We start from the raw sequence: 16,520 nt of genomic DNA, 5'->3' as shown, positions 1-16,520 counted from the left end.
ATTTACCTTGCCCACTAATGAATGTCAAGACAAGGGTTGCAAATATTCAAGAGGTTTTCCAGGCTTAATAATTATTGACATATATCCTTAGGATAAGTAACCAACTAAAGATTGGGAGGTCAAACATTTGTTTAGTAACTGTACTTGGTATCACAGCTTGGCCCATTCACTTGATTGGGACTGAGATATAGACATGTTGTGTGACTGATGAACATGACATGTGAAATGGGAGTACAGCTGGTGCTTCAAACAATTAGCCCATGGGGTGCTGGACTCCCCACCCTTCCCCCAGTGTTCTTCAACTAATCCTAAGGATAAGTCAAACGAAAAAAGGCAGCTCCTGCCAGACACCACTGTTGGTAGCTTATAGCTATGAAAGTAAAAGGAGAGACAACTAAGATCCATCCACTTGTTATCTTCCCCGGGAAAAAGTCCGGAGGCCCCCCAATACACACTAGATGGTCAGTTACCGCAAATTCAGCCAGCAATCCTCTAGTGTAGGGATTCTCAAACTGTGAGGCAGGCTCCATGGTGAGGAAGGACGGCTCACTGACAGGTGAAGAATAGGTCCCTGTCAGTGTCAGCTCTGGCACAAAGCAGGAACTGCAACCATGATAATGCAAGTTTTGCATTATCATCGTAAGATTCCAAAAGTTCTTCACCCAGTATCAGTTCAGCCAGAGTCTGCATGCTGAATGCTCTGATCTGGAGGCTGAGGCACTATAGACTGGTACTGGAGGTCAGTACTCTTACCTACTCTTTTGGGTGTGTGCAATGCTCCTGACAGTGTTGAACTGAGGAAATATTTCATGTAAACTTGGAAAACTTTATTTTGGGAGAATAACATTGCCAATGAGCTTGTTTGACTCTCCATGGGAGACTTTATTTTCCCCCCATTGGCCAGGTACTGACATCATAACAGATTGCATATGGCTCACACAAGTACACTAAAGCACCTGGTAAAGATAAGTGAACTTTATGGTGGTCAAGATAAGTTGTCACGCCAAAAATCTGTTAACTTCAACTAAAACCAATTCTGAAAATGATGAATCTACAGAAGACTTTGAGCTGTGTTACACAAGCTGTCAAGATAAGATAATCCTTTAATAGTACCACCATGGGAAAATTCAGTGTGAGAACTACAATTCTCAGCATGCCACAAAAGCCTGCTATAGACAGACACGTACAGCTGACCTAAAATGGTCTTTAGAATGCGGGTCTCCAAAGCAGGAAATCTATATTCTTATTGTCTGCTTCTTAAATAAACTCGAACATATATTCTTGAAGAATGAGCTTTTTTTGCCCATGGCTTTTGAGTTTTATGGTGCTCTTGAAAAATAAAAGCTCTGTGACTGCGTGTTACGGGGGAAAAGACAGTTTTCTTGATGGTCAGTTTCCAAGAATCTCACATTGCTATATCAATGTGGTATTTTTTCAAGATGGCAGATATTCTCCTATATGTGGCAGACAACCTGTTTTAAGATCAAGACTGTAAAGGGCCCCTTCACACGGAGTTTACGCTCCGCTCAGAAACGTATACATGAGCGCTTCAAAAACACATCCCATTCACTTCAATGGGAGCGCGTGTAAAGCCGGCTTTACACATGCTCTCATTGAAGTGAATGGGATGTGTTTTGAAGCACTCGTGTACACATGTCTGAATGAGTGGAGCGTAAACTCTGTGTGAAGGGGCCCTAATGGCTAGTTCACACGGGGCACGTTTAGGCGTATTTTGGTCCTGATTTTGACACAGAAAGCTGCGTCAGAATAGGGCCAAAATGCGCCTGCCACGACTGTAGCGGCTTCCCGCTCTGGAGTAGGCCCAAATTAATGGGCCTAGTCTGGAGGATGCAGCCGTGAGGCGGACGCCGGGGCGGAATCAGCCTGAAGAAAGAGCAGCTCGCTTCTTTTTTCCGTGAGCGTGAACATGCCGCTCATGGAAAAGAGTAAGCTAGCGGTCTACATAGGCCTCTATTGTGAGGGGACGGATTCTGACATGGATTGAGCACCAAAATCCACCCCCTCTTGCCCCGTGTGAATGAGCCCTTAAAACCGTCTGGTTTTGAACTGTAGTAGATACAGCACTGAACAAGCAGGCACACATGATATGTTTACTAAGAAAAAACACAAAATCATGGCACAAAACACAATATGAACATATGAATTTTTAGGAATGTGTGTAACAGCTCTATAAGCATTATTTAAACATGAGTGTGACAAGGTAGGGTGCGCAGGCCACTTCAAAACAGATGACTGGAAATATTTTTCTAGGGCATGAGCGAGCACAGTCATTAATTACAGTCTGATGAGCGCTGCACAGACAGGGGACCGCGGGCAGAATAATGATCATAACCTCCCATAGTAACCAGGACCAAGGTTCAACGTATGGCATGCATATAGGGCCGTGTTCACATACAGTCACATCATTCATTTTGTGCCCCCCACGCAAACATACTGCTGTAGAAAGTGACAAGCACTTCATATTATTGCTTTAACCAAGAAAATGCTGCTAGAAGTCTAAGTTCCCATGGATTAAAACAATCCTGGTCCAGACTGTCAAAGGTTCACAACAGCTAAAGTCTTTACTGTAGGCTTTACTTTACATCGCAGTAAAGAAAACCGATCAGAGTTTGTTTTCATCCTATACATTTCAAAACAATATTTGTTATAGATGACATTAAATATCTGCCAAGTCCCCAGAAAGACTACACCAACATCTTGGCCGGAGTCTCCGCCGCAGTGGCTGCCTGAAGATTAACATTAGGAAAAGTCCTGCACAGAAAACTTATTCCACCCTCGGTTTCAGGTTTGAAATGATGGACCCCTTTATAGTCAATGTGGCCCATCATAATCTATGTGGAACGGTTTTTTCTATTTGAGGTTTGCCTGTGGTTCTAGTCCTGCACGGTTAAGCAATGCAAGTGTGAACCCAGCGTAAGCCACCCTCTTCATTTTCCTGGGTCCTTAAAGGGATTCTACCATTAAAAAACTATTTTTTCTAGGTAACACGTCAGAATAGCCTTTAGAAAGGCTATTCGTCTCCTACCTTTGGAAGTGATCTCCACCGCGCTGTTCGTTCGAAATACCGGTTTGTACCAGTATGCTAATTAGTTCTCTCGCAGCAATGGGGGTGTCCCAATTGCTGCTCGAAAATTGACTGCAGCGCCGCCTCTATGTTCTTCTGTATCCTCCCCTTCCTTCTTCAGCTTGATGTCGGACGCCTGCGCAGTACGCTTTGTTCGGCGAAGACTTCGAGGAACGTACTTCGCATGCACAAAATTGCGGTGTCAGCACTATGGCCACAGGCATGCGCAGTACGTTCGGCAAAGTTCGCCGAACAGAGCGTACTGCGCAGGCGTCCGACATCAAGCTGAAGAAGGAAGGGGAGGATACAGAAGAACAGAGGCGGCGCTGCAGTCGGTTTTTGAGCAGCAATGGGGACGCCCCCATCGCATCTCCTGCGCTTGTGGATGCCCCCATCGCTGCAGAGAACTAATTAGCATACCGGTACAAATCGGTATTTTGAACGAACGGCGTGGTGGAGAGCACTTCCAAAGGTAGGAGACTATTCCGACGTGTTACCTAGAAAAAAATAGTTTAAGAAAAACTAGTTGATGCCAGTGTTTGACCGCAGCAGTGCCCTAAACAGCTTCACCTCACTGGAACAAGGCCTACCAGACACCGTAAAAAAGGACGGGAGCAAGGTTTTCTTTTTTTTTCCCCTTTGTACCCTACTTTCCTGCAAGGATTTTCCAGTTTGCCTGGAACACTCCTTTAAGGAAACACCCTTTTCTACTTCAAACCAGTATAAATATAGTAAAGAATCATGCCAATATCTGCAGCAAACAATTAGCACACGTGTATATAGATGGCAAAATATGCCAGAATACACAATGCCTGAATGTTTCCTCAGTTAACCTTGCAATAAGCACATAAGCTCAAACAAGGAGAGGGCAGCAGGAGCTAATAGAACTAAAACGCATGCACGCATATTGGTGTAAGAGGGAGTAAAATGTTAGGGCTCATTTCAGTGTAATATGGCTTATATACACATAGGATATTAAGTTTTATACATGTTATCAAGTACATATACATACTACCCATGGATCTTTGGCTTAAAGGGATTCTACCATTAAAAATCTTTTTTTTCTAGTTAATACATCGGAATAGCCTTTAGAAAGGCTATTCGTCTCTTACCTTTAGAAGTCGTCTCTGGCCCGCCGTTCGGTAGAAATACCGGTTTTCACCAGTATGCAAACGAGTTCTCTCACAGCACCGGGGGCGGGCCCCAGCACTCAAACAGCATTGGGGGCGTCCCAAATGCTGCCAGAGAACTCTCCAGCGACGCCTCCATCTTCAACAGCAACCGCGTTTTCTTCCGGCTGGGGTCACACGCCGCTCTTGCGCGCTTGCACAGCACGCTCCTGTAGTTCTACGTAGAACTACAGGAGCGTACTGCGCATGTGCCCAAAAGCGGAGTGTGACCCCAGCCGGAAGAAAACGCGGTTGCTGTTGAAGATGGAGGCGTCACTGAGAGAGTTCTCTGGCAGCACTGGGGACGCCTCCAGTGCTGGTTGAGCGTTGGGGTCCGCCCCCAGTGCTGCAAAAGAACTCGTTTACATACCAGTGAAAACCAGTATTTCTACCGAAAGGTGGGTCGGAGACGACTTCTAAAGGTACGAGACAAATAGATTTTTAATGGTAGAATCCCTTTAAACTCCCTTTGACCTATGGGGGTTGTGGGTATTTGATTTGCTGACTTTGTATGCTAATGTTTGATGCTTCTTTTGTTTGGGGATGTTCTTATCCATGTATCTATTTACCATCCTTGGGCTATTGAAGTGTATATTTTTTGGCCCATTAAGGTGCATTTACCTTCATTTGGTACAGTAGACTTGTTTATTAATCTTTGAAGTGTCCCATTGAAATGTCAAGTGAGGTGTTGATTAACCTTCCTTGGGACAATTGGAGTGTATAGTCACCTTTCTTGGCACCAGTGCCTGTTGTCCATTGTGTAGTGAAGGGAGATGACTGGCTCAAACTATTTTTTTTAATATAACTCAATGCAAACTTCTGTGCCTCCATTGACAACTGTCTATAGCAGGTCCATGAAATGAACTTGTTCAACAGATTTATTGTGATGTGAATGCCCCCATAGGCTACGTCTGCTGTCAGGATTAGCGTGAGAATAAGAAAGGTTTCATAATTTTAAGTACATTATGCAAATGACTCTTCTGGGTATTGTGAATTTTTTTCTCTACATCTATTGCACAATGTATAACAAAGCTGGAACATGCTAATGCTTAGGTGCCAATACGCCCTGAAATCTGAGACAGTCTATAACGTTTTGAACTATTTTAGTTTCTTGGCATTGGTACACTAAGGTAGTTTTTCCTGTGACCTACATTGTTTAATTTATTTAGATCCGATACCTCTTTCAGAATATTATTTATTACATGGATACCAGCAGAACCAACAATATATGGATTGGTATTAGGAGCTAAAAGCTGTAGATAGCAGGGAATGAGAGGGCCTGAGGAAGACTATGCAATACAATACACTGCAAAATTAAATGCATGGTTATAAAGTTATTTGATTGTCTGTGCAGTTTACACACACAAATGCAGTACAGACTGCAGACTTCTCCCTATAACCTTTATTCAGTGCATGCTTCCTTTTCTCCATATACCCAGGGAGTTGTGGGAAAGGAGCACCACCTTGACATGATAAACAACTCAACCAAAGGTCAAAGGTTCTGAGCAGAGGTTGTCAGCACATGAAGAAACATAATTAAACAAACAGTGAGGGTTGGTTCACATTAGCGTATGTATTCTGTCCGGGGAGAGTCCACATTGAGACCCCCTGGACGGAATACAATTGTAAGCACTCTGCTGTCGAAGCGCACGGACCCCATAGACTATAATGGGGTCCGTGTGCACGCCGCACACTGCCCGTACGAATTATTCCGTCCGGGGGGGTCTCCATGTGAACTCTAACCAGACGGAACACATACGCTAATGTGAACCAGGGGTAAGCCATCTTATGAATGTCTGGCTATGAGAAACTGACAACTTATACACAGAATAGGTGATATGTGACTGACAGATGGATGTACATATGTTGGGAATCCCCTAATCATGAGAAGTGGGATTCCTTATACCCCCATCTGTATGAAGCAGCAGGCACACAGCAGCTCCACTTATTTCTATGGGACTCGGCCCTGCTTCTCTTCAAACGTCCCAGAGAAGAACAGAGCGGCAGTGCACTTGCATGGCTACTGCTCCATTCACACATGGGTACAAAATCTTTTGATTAGTGGGGGTCCCAGCAGACACATCCAATGACACAATCCAATCCTCTGTCCATAGGTGTCAATAACCCTTCTTTAGCATATCCCACAGGTAGGTTAAAACCACATGGATCAAACAGTGTTTTCCCCTCTGTTGCTGAGTTATGTATCGTGCAAATTAGATCTGTGGAGCAATGAGAGCATTGCCGCTTAAGTTTGCAGCAATAATAATGCCCTCATTGCTACAAAGAGTTCATTTGCACACTGACAAAATCAGCGATCTCAACAACACCGATTTATAAGAGAAAACAGGATGAGTCATGTGACCATAAATGGTCTATCTTTAGGGCTGGGTTGATAGATGCAGGAACAGAATGGGGAAAATAAGAGGACTCCTGAGACTGTTAGTATCAGGCTCCACCTGCTGTGTCCATGTCAAACTAGGCAGGTTAAGGTTGCATATAGGAGAGGTATAGTTAGCCTCTACTCCAACAATGCAACACCTAAAGGTTCTGGGAGTGTTAGCCGCTAAAGTGCTGGTGGGCAGAGCCCGCTAAACTACAAAGCTAAAACTCACACAGCTAAGGTTTGATTAACATCTGTATTCAGGTGTCCATTCCAGGGAGTCCGCTTTGGGCTGCACTTTCCTCTCCGTATTTTTCAGGCGGAGAGGGGAACGGAATCCCCAAACGCAGATGTAAACAGAACCTGAGAAGGCACCACCTGCTGAATCGACAATGCACCTTGCAGAAAAGATGCTTTTTTGTTGCAGTTTTTGCTCTGTTTTGTGAGCCAAAACCAAGAAAGGGAAATATAGATAAAACTTCTCCTGTCTGCGGCTCAAAAACAAAAACCTGCAGAAAAAAATTACAGATTTTCTGAAACTTGTGGAAAATAAGAGTCACAATCTGATCTGTTCGCACAGACAACGCCTTCACTAAAAGGAATATTCCCATCTGAAAGATCAGATTCAGAATTGTTCCTGAAGCGAACTGAAGTGTTTTACCCAATATATTGCTTTATTATTCCAAAGACATGCTCATAGGAAATGTAAATTGTGAGCCTTATAAGGGACAGTGACTGACCATGTCTGTAAAATTCTGCAGAACATGTAGGTGCTATACAAGTAAGCGAAGTAATCTGTTTGCCACATACAATAAATGTTGCGAAATCTTTCCCTTCTGTTTTTGAGCTTTACACAAATCATTTATAGCACTTTAGTAAACACATAGAAACAATATACAAGTATTAGAATCACAATAATAGATTTCATTTATATGGCTGCGTTCCAGGGTAGTGGAGGCCGCACGCAGACGAAACAGAGGCATTTACCTGGTGGCAGCATGTAGGCTAGGATTGGGTGCCATGCGGATACCACTACATAAGAGCACAACCTAAACATTCTCTGATACGACTGGCCACGGGACCATTATCTGCCACGTACAGCTCCCAAACATATATTTACCTCATGCTGTAGGCGCCAGCACCCAGCTCTTGCCCAATCCCAGATAAACTGGCATCAAAATCTTGCACCAATCCAGACTCGATGACTTCATCTGCCAGCGGTAACTTTAATGCCCAGGCCATGCTTGTAGGAGGAGGAGAGGGTCACCTGTCTTGCACCAAAAATGTTACAGTGAAGAGAGTTGTGGTGAGTGGAGACACAAGAGTTCTACTACAACAATGTCCTTATTAACCCCTAAGCCCCGGAGCAGCCCCCAGTGTATGTGACAATATGTCGGCTGCTGGAGGAGGACATGCCAGGGCTGAGTCAGATCACTCCTCAGGATGGCTGGAGCCTTAGTGAGACATACTGAGCGCAGCTTCCTAGGAGATCATGGTGGGCGCTGGAGGAGGCATCACAAGGAAAGCTGCAATGTGCTCCTAAAGCAGCCTCCCCGGTATACTGCGTGCCTAGCACTGGCGGCACAGCTCACGGACATGTAGCAGGTACCTCCGGGCGGGCGGGCGGCTTCCTCTCCGCGGACTCCCTCGGGACACAGGTGACAGCAGCTGGAGCGGCTCAACAAGGCAACATGGAGGAATAAGCGAGACAAGCGGCTGCGGCGGACGACACGACGCACAACGTGACGTCACCAGTGCACGCCTTCTAGTAGGCAGCGATCTACCAATCAGGGACTCGTCACGAACATCCCACAGGACGGGCTGGCAGGCTCTCTGCGCACTCTACCAGCGGGGCGGCAGGGAGGGGGCGGAGCTACCAGGCGGAACTTGTCTGTGAGTGGCAGGCTAGGAGCACGTGCGGCTGTGGAGTACGAGGCGTGACGTAATAACATGTTACACGGGAAGTGGACAGTATGTATGGGGACTTATTACATAAGAGGACACTCCCAGCCGGCCGGCCGGCAGTCTAGACGGAGCTCTACATGTCATGCACGTATTATAGCACCAGTGCTGGGACAGGCAGCGGTGCTGTGGAAGCGAAGTCACTGTAACCTTCGGGAGATACTATTACTACTAGTTTAGTGTTATGGCTGACAGGAAGGAGATATCACTACTAGAGATGAGGGAAGTTTTGGAATATTCAAATAGGCCGCTGCTCCGGATTTCCCAACAATATTCGGTTCTGAGTTAACGTGTGGCGAATAACATTAAAGGGATTCTACCATTAAAATCATTTTTTTCTCACTAAGAAAGGCTATTCGTCTCCTACTTTTAGATGTCTTCTCCGATCCGCCGTTTGGTAGAAATGCTGGTTTTCGTCAGTATGCAAATGAGTTCTCTTGCAACACTGGGGGCGGGCCCCAGCGCTCAAACAGCACAGGGGGCATCCCCAATGCTGCAAGAGAACTCTCCAGCGCCGCCTACATCCTCTTCAGGAATGGCCCCTTCACGCGTCTTCTTCCGGTGCCAGCGGCCAAACTTCTAGGAATCGGGCAGAGCCGACTGCACATGCCCACAGGCCACAAGAAAATGGCCGCTTACTGTTTAAGTGTAAAATTGCATTTTTATGACAGGATCTCTTTAATCTTCTAAACTAAATGTTTAGAATTTAATATATATTTAAAATAGAATGAGAATTAGAATTTCTACATTGCATTAGGTTATCTACGTACATGCTAACTTTTCGTTGGCAAAAATTAGGGCGTTTAACCCTTCTCTTGCCGAGGACATAGCTCTATGTCCTCCCACTTGCCTAGCCGAGGACGTTGCTGCTACATCCTTACTTCTAATGCCCATATCTCTAGATTCGTTTAGACTATGATGATAATAATCTCATCTTTAAAGAAGACCTTTCATTAATTTGGACACAGGCAGTTCTATATACTGCTGGAAAGCCGAATTCAGCGCACTGTCTGCTTTCCCGATCTGTGCCCTGTGTAAAGAGCTAGTGGTGCCAGTACCATAGCACTTTACAGTCACAAGGGCGTTCCTGACAGTCTGTCAGGAACGTCCTTCTCCACAGCAGCGCCTATCGCATTGTACTGTGTGAGTGGGGAGGAACGCCTCATTCCACTCCTGATAATACTTGTCTGTGGACAAGTACTTTGAGAAGAGGGAGGGGGCGTTCCTCCCCGCTATCACTGTACAGCGCTATAGGCGCTGCTGTGGAGAAGGACGTACCTGTCTGACTGTCAGGAACACCCTTCTGACTGTAAAGAGCTACGGTACCGGCACCACTATCTCTTTACCCGGGGCACAGATTGGGAAAGCCAACGGTGCGCTGAATTCAGCGAACTGTCGGCTTTCCAGCAGTATATAGAACTGCCTGTGCCTAAATCAATGAAATGTCCTCTTTAAAATGATATCAAATTCTTAATGTTAACCCTTATTGTGCCAAAGCGATTCACTGTTGAAAACGCTATTGGGGATTGAGATCTCATTAAAGATCACAATTCCCGACAGTGCTTTTAACAGCAATTCACTAAAAATATGTAAGGGCTATTATGAAGATCTTAGTATCATTTTAAAGATGAGATTCTCATCTTTAAAATTAATCTAAAATTATCTTCATAGCCCAAATTAGTCCTGAGATACAGTGTCCTCCCCCTCCTGTCTCGGAAAGCATTAGTGAAACAGGAAGGGGGGGAGGAGGAGCAGCATGCACAGAGACAGAGAAGCATTTTCTCTGTCCCTGTGCACAACCTGTATGTGACCCCAGGAGGGGGGGAGAAGGGATTCAGTCACTTTTTACCCCTCCTGTCAATCAGAGAGCATACTGTACTTTTGCATTTGATTGTCACATATAGGTATAATGTAATTCCCCCTGAGCTTTACTAGTGGGGTATTCTTATGTTATACCCCCTGAACATAATCAGGAAGTTTATTGGCGCTGTGACCCAGGCGTTTACCATTGTCCAGGTCGCAGTGCCAAAAAAAGTCACACCAAACACACAACTCATACACAAAATCATGAATAAAGTTTACATTTCATTCAATCTCTGTTCTGTCTATACCTGAGCTTTCTAGAGTAAAATACATCTCTAGTGATATCCTTTACACGCTAAAATAATAGTAATAATTATTAGAGATGAGCGAACACTAAAATGTTCGAGGTTCGAAATTCGATTCGAACAGCCGCTCAATGTTCGTGTGTTCGAACGGGTTTCGAACCCCATTATAGTCTATGGGGAACAGATACTCGTTAAGGGGGAAACCCAAATCCGTGTCTGGAGGGTCACCAAGTCCACTATGACACCCCAGGAAATGATGCCAACACCTCTGGAATGACACTGGGACAGCAGGGGAAGCATGTCTGGGGGCATGTAACACACCAAAGACCCTCTATTACCCCAACATCACTGCCTAACAACTACACACTTTCCACATTCAAAAAAACCTCTATCAAAGTGGGAAAATACCTGGAAACCTTCTTTACTCCCCAAATGGATGGACACAAACCCCAATTTAAGCTCAACAAACAGTAACAACCACCCCTTTAAATCACGTTCCCCATGACAACCACAAATGGAATAGGCAATGGGAATTCCAAAAGCCCTCACCCTTAACTGTCATTTTGAGTGTGTGTGTGTGTGTGTGTGTGTGTGTGTGTGTGTGTGATGTGGTAAGACCTTCCAAAATTCACTTTTCTAGCCCTTAACATGAGCCCTTCCAAACAAAGTTACATGACCTTAAGCTGAGCTACCAGCAGAGATTGAGGCCCTTGGCATGAGTAGAGCCTTGCACCAGCAGTGTTTTTGGCACTTAGGGTGAGTTGAGCCTTGTACCAGCGTGTGTCCCTTAACATCAGGCGGGCCCTAAGTTCTGCGCTTTGCACAAAAGTTCCACATTAACTAGGCTGAATGGTACAAAGATTAGTAGGCCCGAGAACCAGGAACAGATCTTGCAATGGCTGTCAGATAACGCTTAAAGCACATTGTCCACCAGCCAGTCAGCCTCTACCTCCTCTTACCCAACAGTCTTGTCCTCCTTCCACCCAAAATTCCCAATCTTCCCAGAACAATAACCCCAACTGTCCCTGCTCCCCAGAGCTGTTCTCCCTTCCTTTGACTGTACCGCAACCTGCCCCTCCATTTCGCGATTCCACGGACCTAACAGACGAGTATCTGTGTCCAGATGCTCAAACACTAGAGTCTCCTCCATTCCATCTCCGGTCGATTTGGTGGCGGATGACCAGCAACCCACCCTCATCGACGACGATGAGACGCAGTTGCTGTCAGGGCAGCCAGTTGACATGCGCATTGTGCAGGAGGAGGAGGCGAGACAGGAGTTGGAAGAGGAGGTGGTGGACGACGAGGACACCGACCCCACCTGGACAAGGCAGATGTCAAGCTGGGAAAGTAGTGTGGATGTTGAGGCAGGTGCAGCACCAAAAAGGGTAGCTAGAGGCAGAGACATGTCCAGAGGCAGAGGTCAGCTGCTTTGCCGAAGCCAGGCCAGACCCGGAATGTCCGAAGATGTTCCCTTTTGTACCCAGCCCAGAAAAACTCCCCCATCGAGGGCACGTTTCTTGAAGGTGTAGAGTTTTTTCAAGGAATGCGCCGAGGACAGATATAGTGTCGTCTACACAATTTGCCTCTCGAAATCGAGTAGGGGCCCTGAGAAGAGCAACCTGTCCACCACTTCAATGCACCGTCATTTGGAATCCAAGCAATGGAATCAGTGGCAGGCAGCAACGGCAGGACAAACGTCGCCCGCCGTTCATGCCACTGCCTCTGCTCACAGTGCTGGCGATGCACTCCAGAGGACGAGCCAGGACATCACTTCATCTGCCTCCGCCACTTTGTTGACTTCTCCCTCATCCTCCCCTGTTTCTGTCTTATCTCCTTCTCCTGCACCATCAAAGGCACCATCAGGCGCTTCTTTACAACAACCCACCATCTCTCAGACATTGGAGCGCCGGCAGAAATACACCGCTAACCACCCACCCACGCAAGCCTAGAACGCCAACATCGCTAAACTGCTGGCCCAGGAGAGGTTGGCGTTCCGGCTTGTTGAAACTCCCGCCTTCCCGGACCTGATGGCAACTGTGGCACCTCACTATGCCGTCCCTAGCCGTCTCAACTTCTCCCGGTGTGGCGTCCCCGCCTTGCACCAGCACGTGTCACTCAACATCAGGTGGGCCCTTAGTTCCGCGCTTTGCTGCAAGGTCCACTTGACCACCGACACTTGGACAAGCGCCTGTGGTCAGGGATGCTGCAGTGCTTATCTTTAATGACAGGCAGGGTGAATGTGGTGGAGTCTGTTCCCCGGGTGCAAACTGGGGTGGCCTATCTCCTCTCCCAGGCCAAAATTCATGGCAGGAGTAGACTGAAACCCTACGACGCTGCAACCTCCACCACAGCTACTAGCGGCAAACGCTAAAACACTGGTGTGGGGAGACGTCAGCAGGCGGTGCTGAAGCTCATCAGCTTGGGGGACAGACAGCACAGTGCCTCCGAGGTCAGGGATGCCATCCTGGCTGAGATGGCATTTTTTTTTCCCTGCTACACCTGGGGCCTGGCATTTTTATGCCTGTGATAATGGCTGGAACCTGGTAGCGGCTCTGGAGCTTGCCAGCCTCCAACACGTTCCATGTTTGGCCCACGTCTAACCTAGTGGTGCAAAGTTTTTTAAAAACATACCCAAATGTACCGAAGCTACTGTTGAAAATGCGGCGCTTGTGCGCCCACTTTTGCAAGTGCACAGGAGTCGCTGCTAGCCTAAAAACACTCTAGCAAGGCCTACATCTGTCCAAACACAGGCTGTTGTCCGTCATTCACACACGCTGAAACCCTACAATACCATATCTTGAGCAGGGTGTGTGAGCTGCACAGACCTTTGATGGAGTTCCATCTACAAAACCCAAGGGTTCCTCAAAGTCAGCAACCAAAGTTTCTGCACCATGAGTTTCCAGGGGTGGCAGAGTTATGGCTAGGGGAAGAGGCATGGATAGGGATGATGTCTAGGGGCAAAAGCAGTGTGGATGTGGAGGCAAGCTAAGCAGGAAAAACTGGGGGTACAAGCTAAGGCATGGACTGGGGTGATGTCTAGGGGCAAAAGCAGTGTGGATGTGGAGGCAAGCTAAGCAGGAAAAACTGGGGGTACAAGCTAAGGCATGGACTGGGGTGATGTCTAGGGGCAAAAGCAGTGTGGATGTGGAGGCAAGCAAAGCAGGGAAAATGGTGGCTAGAGGCAAAGGGATGTCCATAGGCAGCAAGGGCAAAGATGCAAAACTCTCCCGTTTCAAGAATTTTCCTGACTTGTTTCCCCACAAAACATTCCTGGGAGGAGGGCTGAAACACCACCCTCCTCCTCCTCCGCTGTTAGATTGACCCCAGCTACGAGCTGAAAACGCTGCAACACTGGTGTGGGGAGACGTCAGCAGGCTGGGCTGAAGCTCATCAGCTTGGGAGACGGACAGCACATTGCCTCTGAGGTCAGGGATGCCATCCTGGATGAGATGGCAATTTGTTTATCCCCGCTGCCCCTGGGCTCAGTGGGTGAGAGCAAGCGCAGGATAATCGTCGTTTGGCCTGGCGGCCACTGCCTCTTCCACTGTTGACAGGGCTGGCGCTGCAGTCCAGACCAGGAGCCAGGACACCTCCACATCTGCCTCTGACACTTTGGGGAGTTCACCCTTATCCTCACCTTTTCCTGCCATTTCTCCTTTTGCCCGCGCCATCATGCGCCTCTTCCCAGCAACTCCCCATCTCCCAAGCCTTTCATTTCATGCTAAAGTACAGCGCAACCCACCCACATGCCCAAGGCTTCAACGGCCTCATCTCAAGAAATCTGGCCCAGGAGATGTTGGAATCCCGGCTGGGGGACACTCTGCCCTTTTTGGGCAGAGTGTCTACTGCGCCACCGCACTGTGCCGTCCACACCAGCACTTTCCCCCAAACATGAGGCGGTCCCTAAATTCAGCGCTTAGCCCTAAAGTTCCATGTGACCAGTTACGAATGGACAAGTGCATGCGGACAGGGACGCTAACTTTCAATTTGGGCACAGTGGTTGAATGTAGTTGAGGTGTGGACCGGGTCGCAAAATGTGGTGGCCTGACTTGTCTCCCCACACAACATTCCTGGGAGGAGGGCTGAAACACCACCCTCCTCCGCTGTTAAATTGACCCCAGCTACGAGCTGGAAACGCTGCAACACTGGTGTGGGGAGACGTCAGCGGGCCGTGCTGAAGCTCATCAGCTTGGGGGCCAGACAGCACACTGCCTACAAAGTGAGTCATGCCATCCTCGATGAGACGGCAATGTGGTTTTTGCCACTGCACCTGGGCCCAGGCATGTTGTCATGTGTGATAATGGCCGTAACCTGGGATTGGCTCTGTAGCTTGGCAGCCTGCAACATATTCCATGCCTGGGCCACGTTTTTAACTCATTGCTGCTAATCTTTTGAAAAAGGTACCCCAATGTTCCTGAGCTACTGGTGAAAGTGTGGTGCTTGTGCGGATAGTTTTTAAAGTGTATAGTTGCCGCTGCTAGCCTCTATGCACTCCTACAACGCCTGTACCTGCTGGAACAACGGCTGTTGTGCGACGTCTCCACACTGCTGGCACTAAACATATCATGTGTTGAGCAGAGTGTGTGAGCAGCACAGACCTTTGATGTAGTTCCAACTCCAAAACCCTCGGGTTCGTCAAAGTCAACTCCCTCAGTTGCTCAACCATGAGTGGCCATGGGTGGCAGACTTATGTGAAATCCCATCCCATCCATTGCACTGGACACGAAACATTAGCATGCGCTCAGCACAACTTCGGATATGGCAGATGCGTTAAGCAGGGTGCAGGGTACAACACAGACCAGGCCCGAGCACCAGGAACAGGTGTTAGAAATACTGCAGCATCTGCCATTTCCTTCCAATTTTGGGGTTTTGGACCCGCCACCGACTTGTCTGGACCTAAGTGGGGATCATGAGACACAGTTGCCATCAAGGCAAGCTGTGGTCATGTGCGGTTTGCAGTAAGGGGGCAGTGCGCAATTGGAAGAGGAGTTGGTGGATGACGAGGCCACCGACCCCACATGGACAGGGGTGATGTCTAGGGGCTAAAGCAGTGTAGATGTAGAGGGAAGCTAAATCAACAAAAAACCTGGGTAGAAGCAAAGGCATAAACTGGGGTGATGTTTAGGGGTGAAAGCAGAGTAGATGTGGAGGGAAGCTAAGCAGCAAAAACAGTGGGTAGAAGCAAAGGCATGCAAAACTCTACCCTGTTGGAAGACTTATTCCTAGGTCTGGAACACGTTAATGGCCCCCCTGGACAAATTACTGCCACTCAGGGGCCTAGTGTCACCAGGAGGGACAAGTATAGGCGCATGTTGTGGGAATACCTGGCCGACACCAGCTCTGTCCTCTCCGATCCCTCTGTGCTCTACAGCCTAAACTTATTTTCTCATCTTTTTTTCTGAACTGCACATCTCTTGCCTGCTTCCTTTGGGATCTTAGAAATGGTGGTCCACTTCCACAGATGGTAACTTCAATAGACAGTGTAACGGGAGTAGCTGAGGGATCGCTGTCTTAACCACTTTTTGGCACAAAATTAACTTCCAAAGCCAAATATGGTGCAAGTATATGATGCAAGGACACCTACACACCTATCTCTGACACATTGGGGAGTTCACCCTCATGCGCCCTTTTGGCCTGCACCATTATGCGCCTCTTCCCAGCCACTCCACATTTCCCAAGCTTTTCATTGCAGGCAGAAGTACAATACAACCCACCCCCATGCCCAAGCCTGTAACAGCCTCATCGATAAACTGCTGGCCCTGGAGATGTTGGTGTTTGTTTATGCTTCTGGAGACCCAGGCCTTCCGTCAGCAGAT

The 16,520-nt window shown here is 47.5% G+C and overlaps 1 protein-coding gene across 4 annotated transcripts in view; it reads right to left on the bottom strand.

Annotated features, from left to right (window-relative positions):
• The window catches only part of TFCP2 (transcription factor CP2), a 59,395-nt gene extending 50,975 nt beyond the window's left edge, over nt 1-8,420 (bottom strand). The window contains exons 1-2 of one of the 4 annotated variants that reach the window (XM_075265670.1): nt 8,244-8,419; nt 7,755-7,905 (exon numbers count right to left, since the gene is read on the bottom strand). In XM_075265670.1, coding sequence (XP_075121771.1) covers nt 7,755-7,876 — 122 coding nt within the window. In that variant the 5' untranslated portion in view covers nt 7,877-7,905; nt 8,244-8,419. Of the gene's footprint in view, nt 1-7,754 lie in introns of all 4 variants that reach the window. The other 3 variants (XM_075265669.1, XM_075265671.1, XM_075265668.1) reach the window with 3 other exon arrangements.
• Between the last annotated feature and the right edge of the window lie 8,100 nt (nt 8,421-16,520).

This window comes from Leptodactylus fuscus, chromosome 2, assembly GCF_031893055.1.
Source record: "Leptodactylus fuscus isolate aLepFus1 chromosome 2, aLepFus1.hap2, whole genome shotgun sequence".
NCBI lineage: Eukaryota > Metazoa > Chordata > Amphibia > Anura > Leptodactylidae > Leptodactylus > Leptodactylus fuscus.
This window is presented reverse-complemented; position numbering and strand designations above follow the sequence as displayed.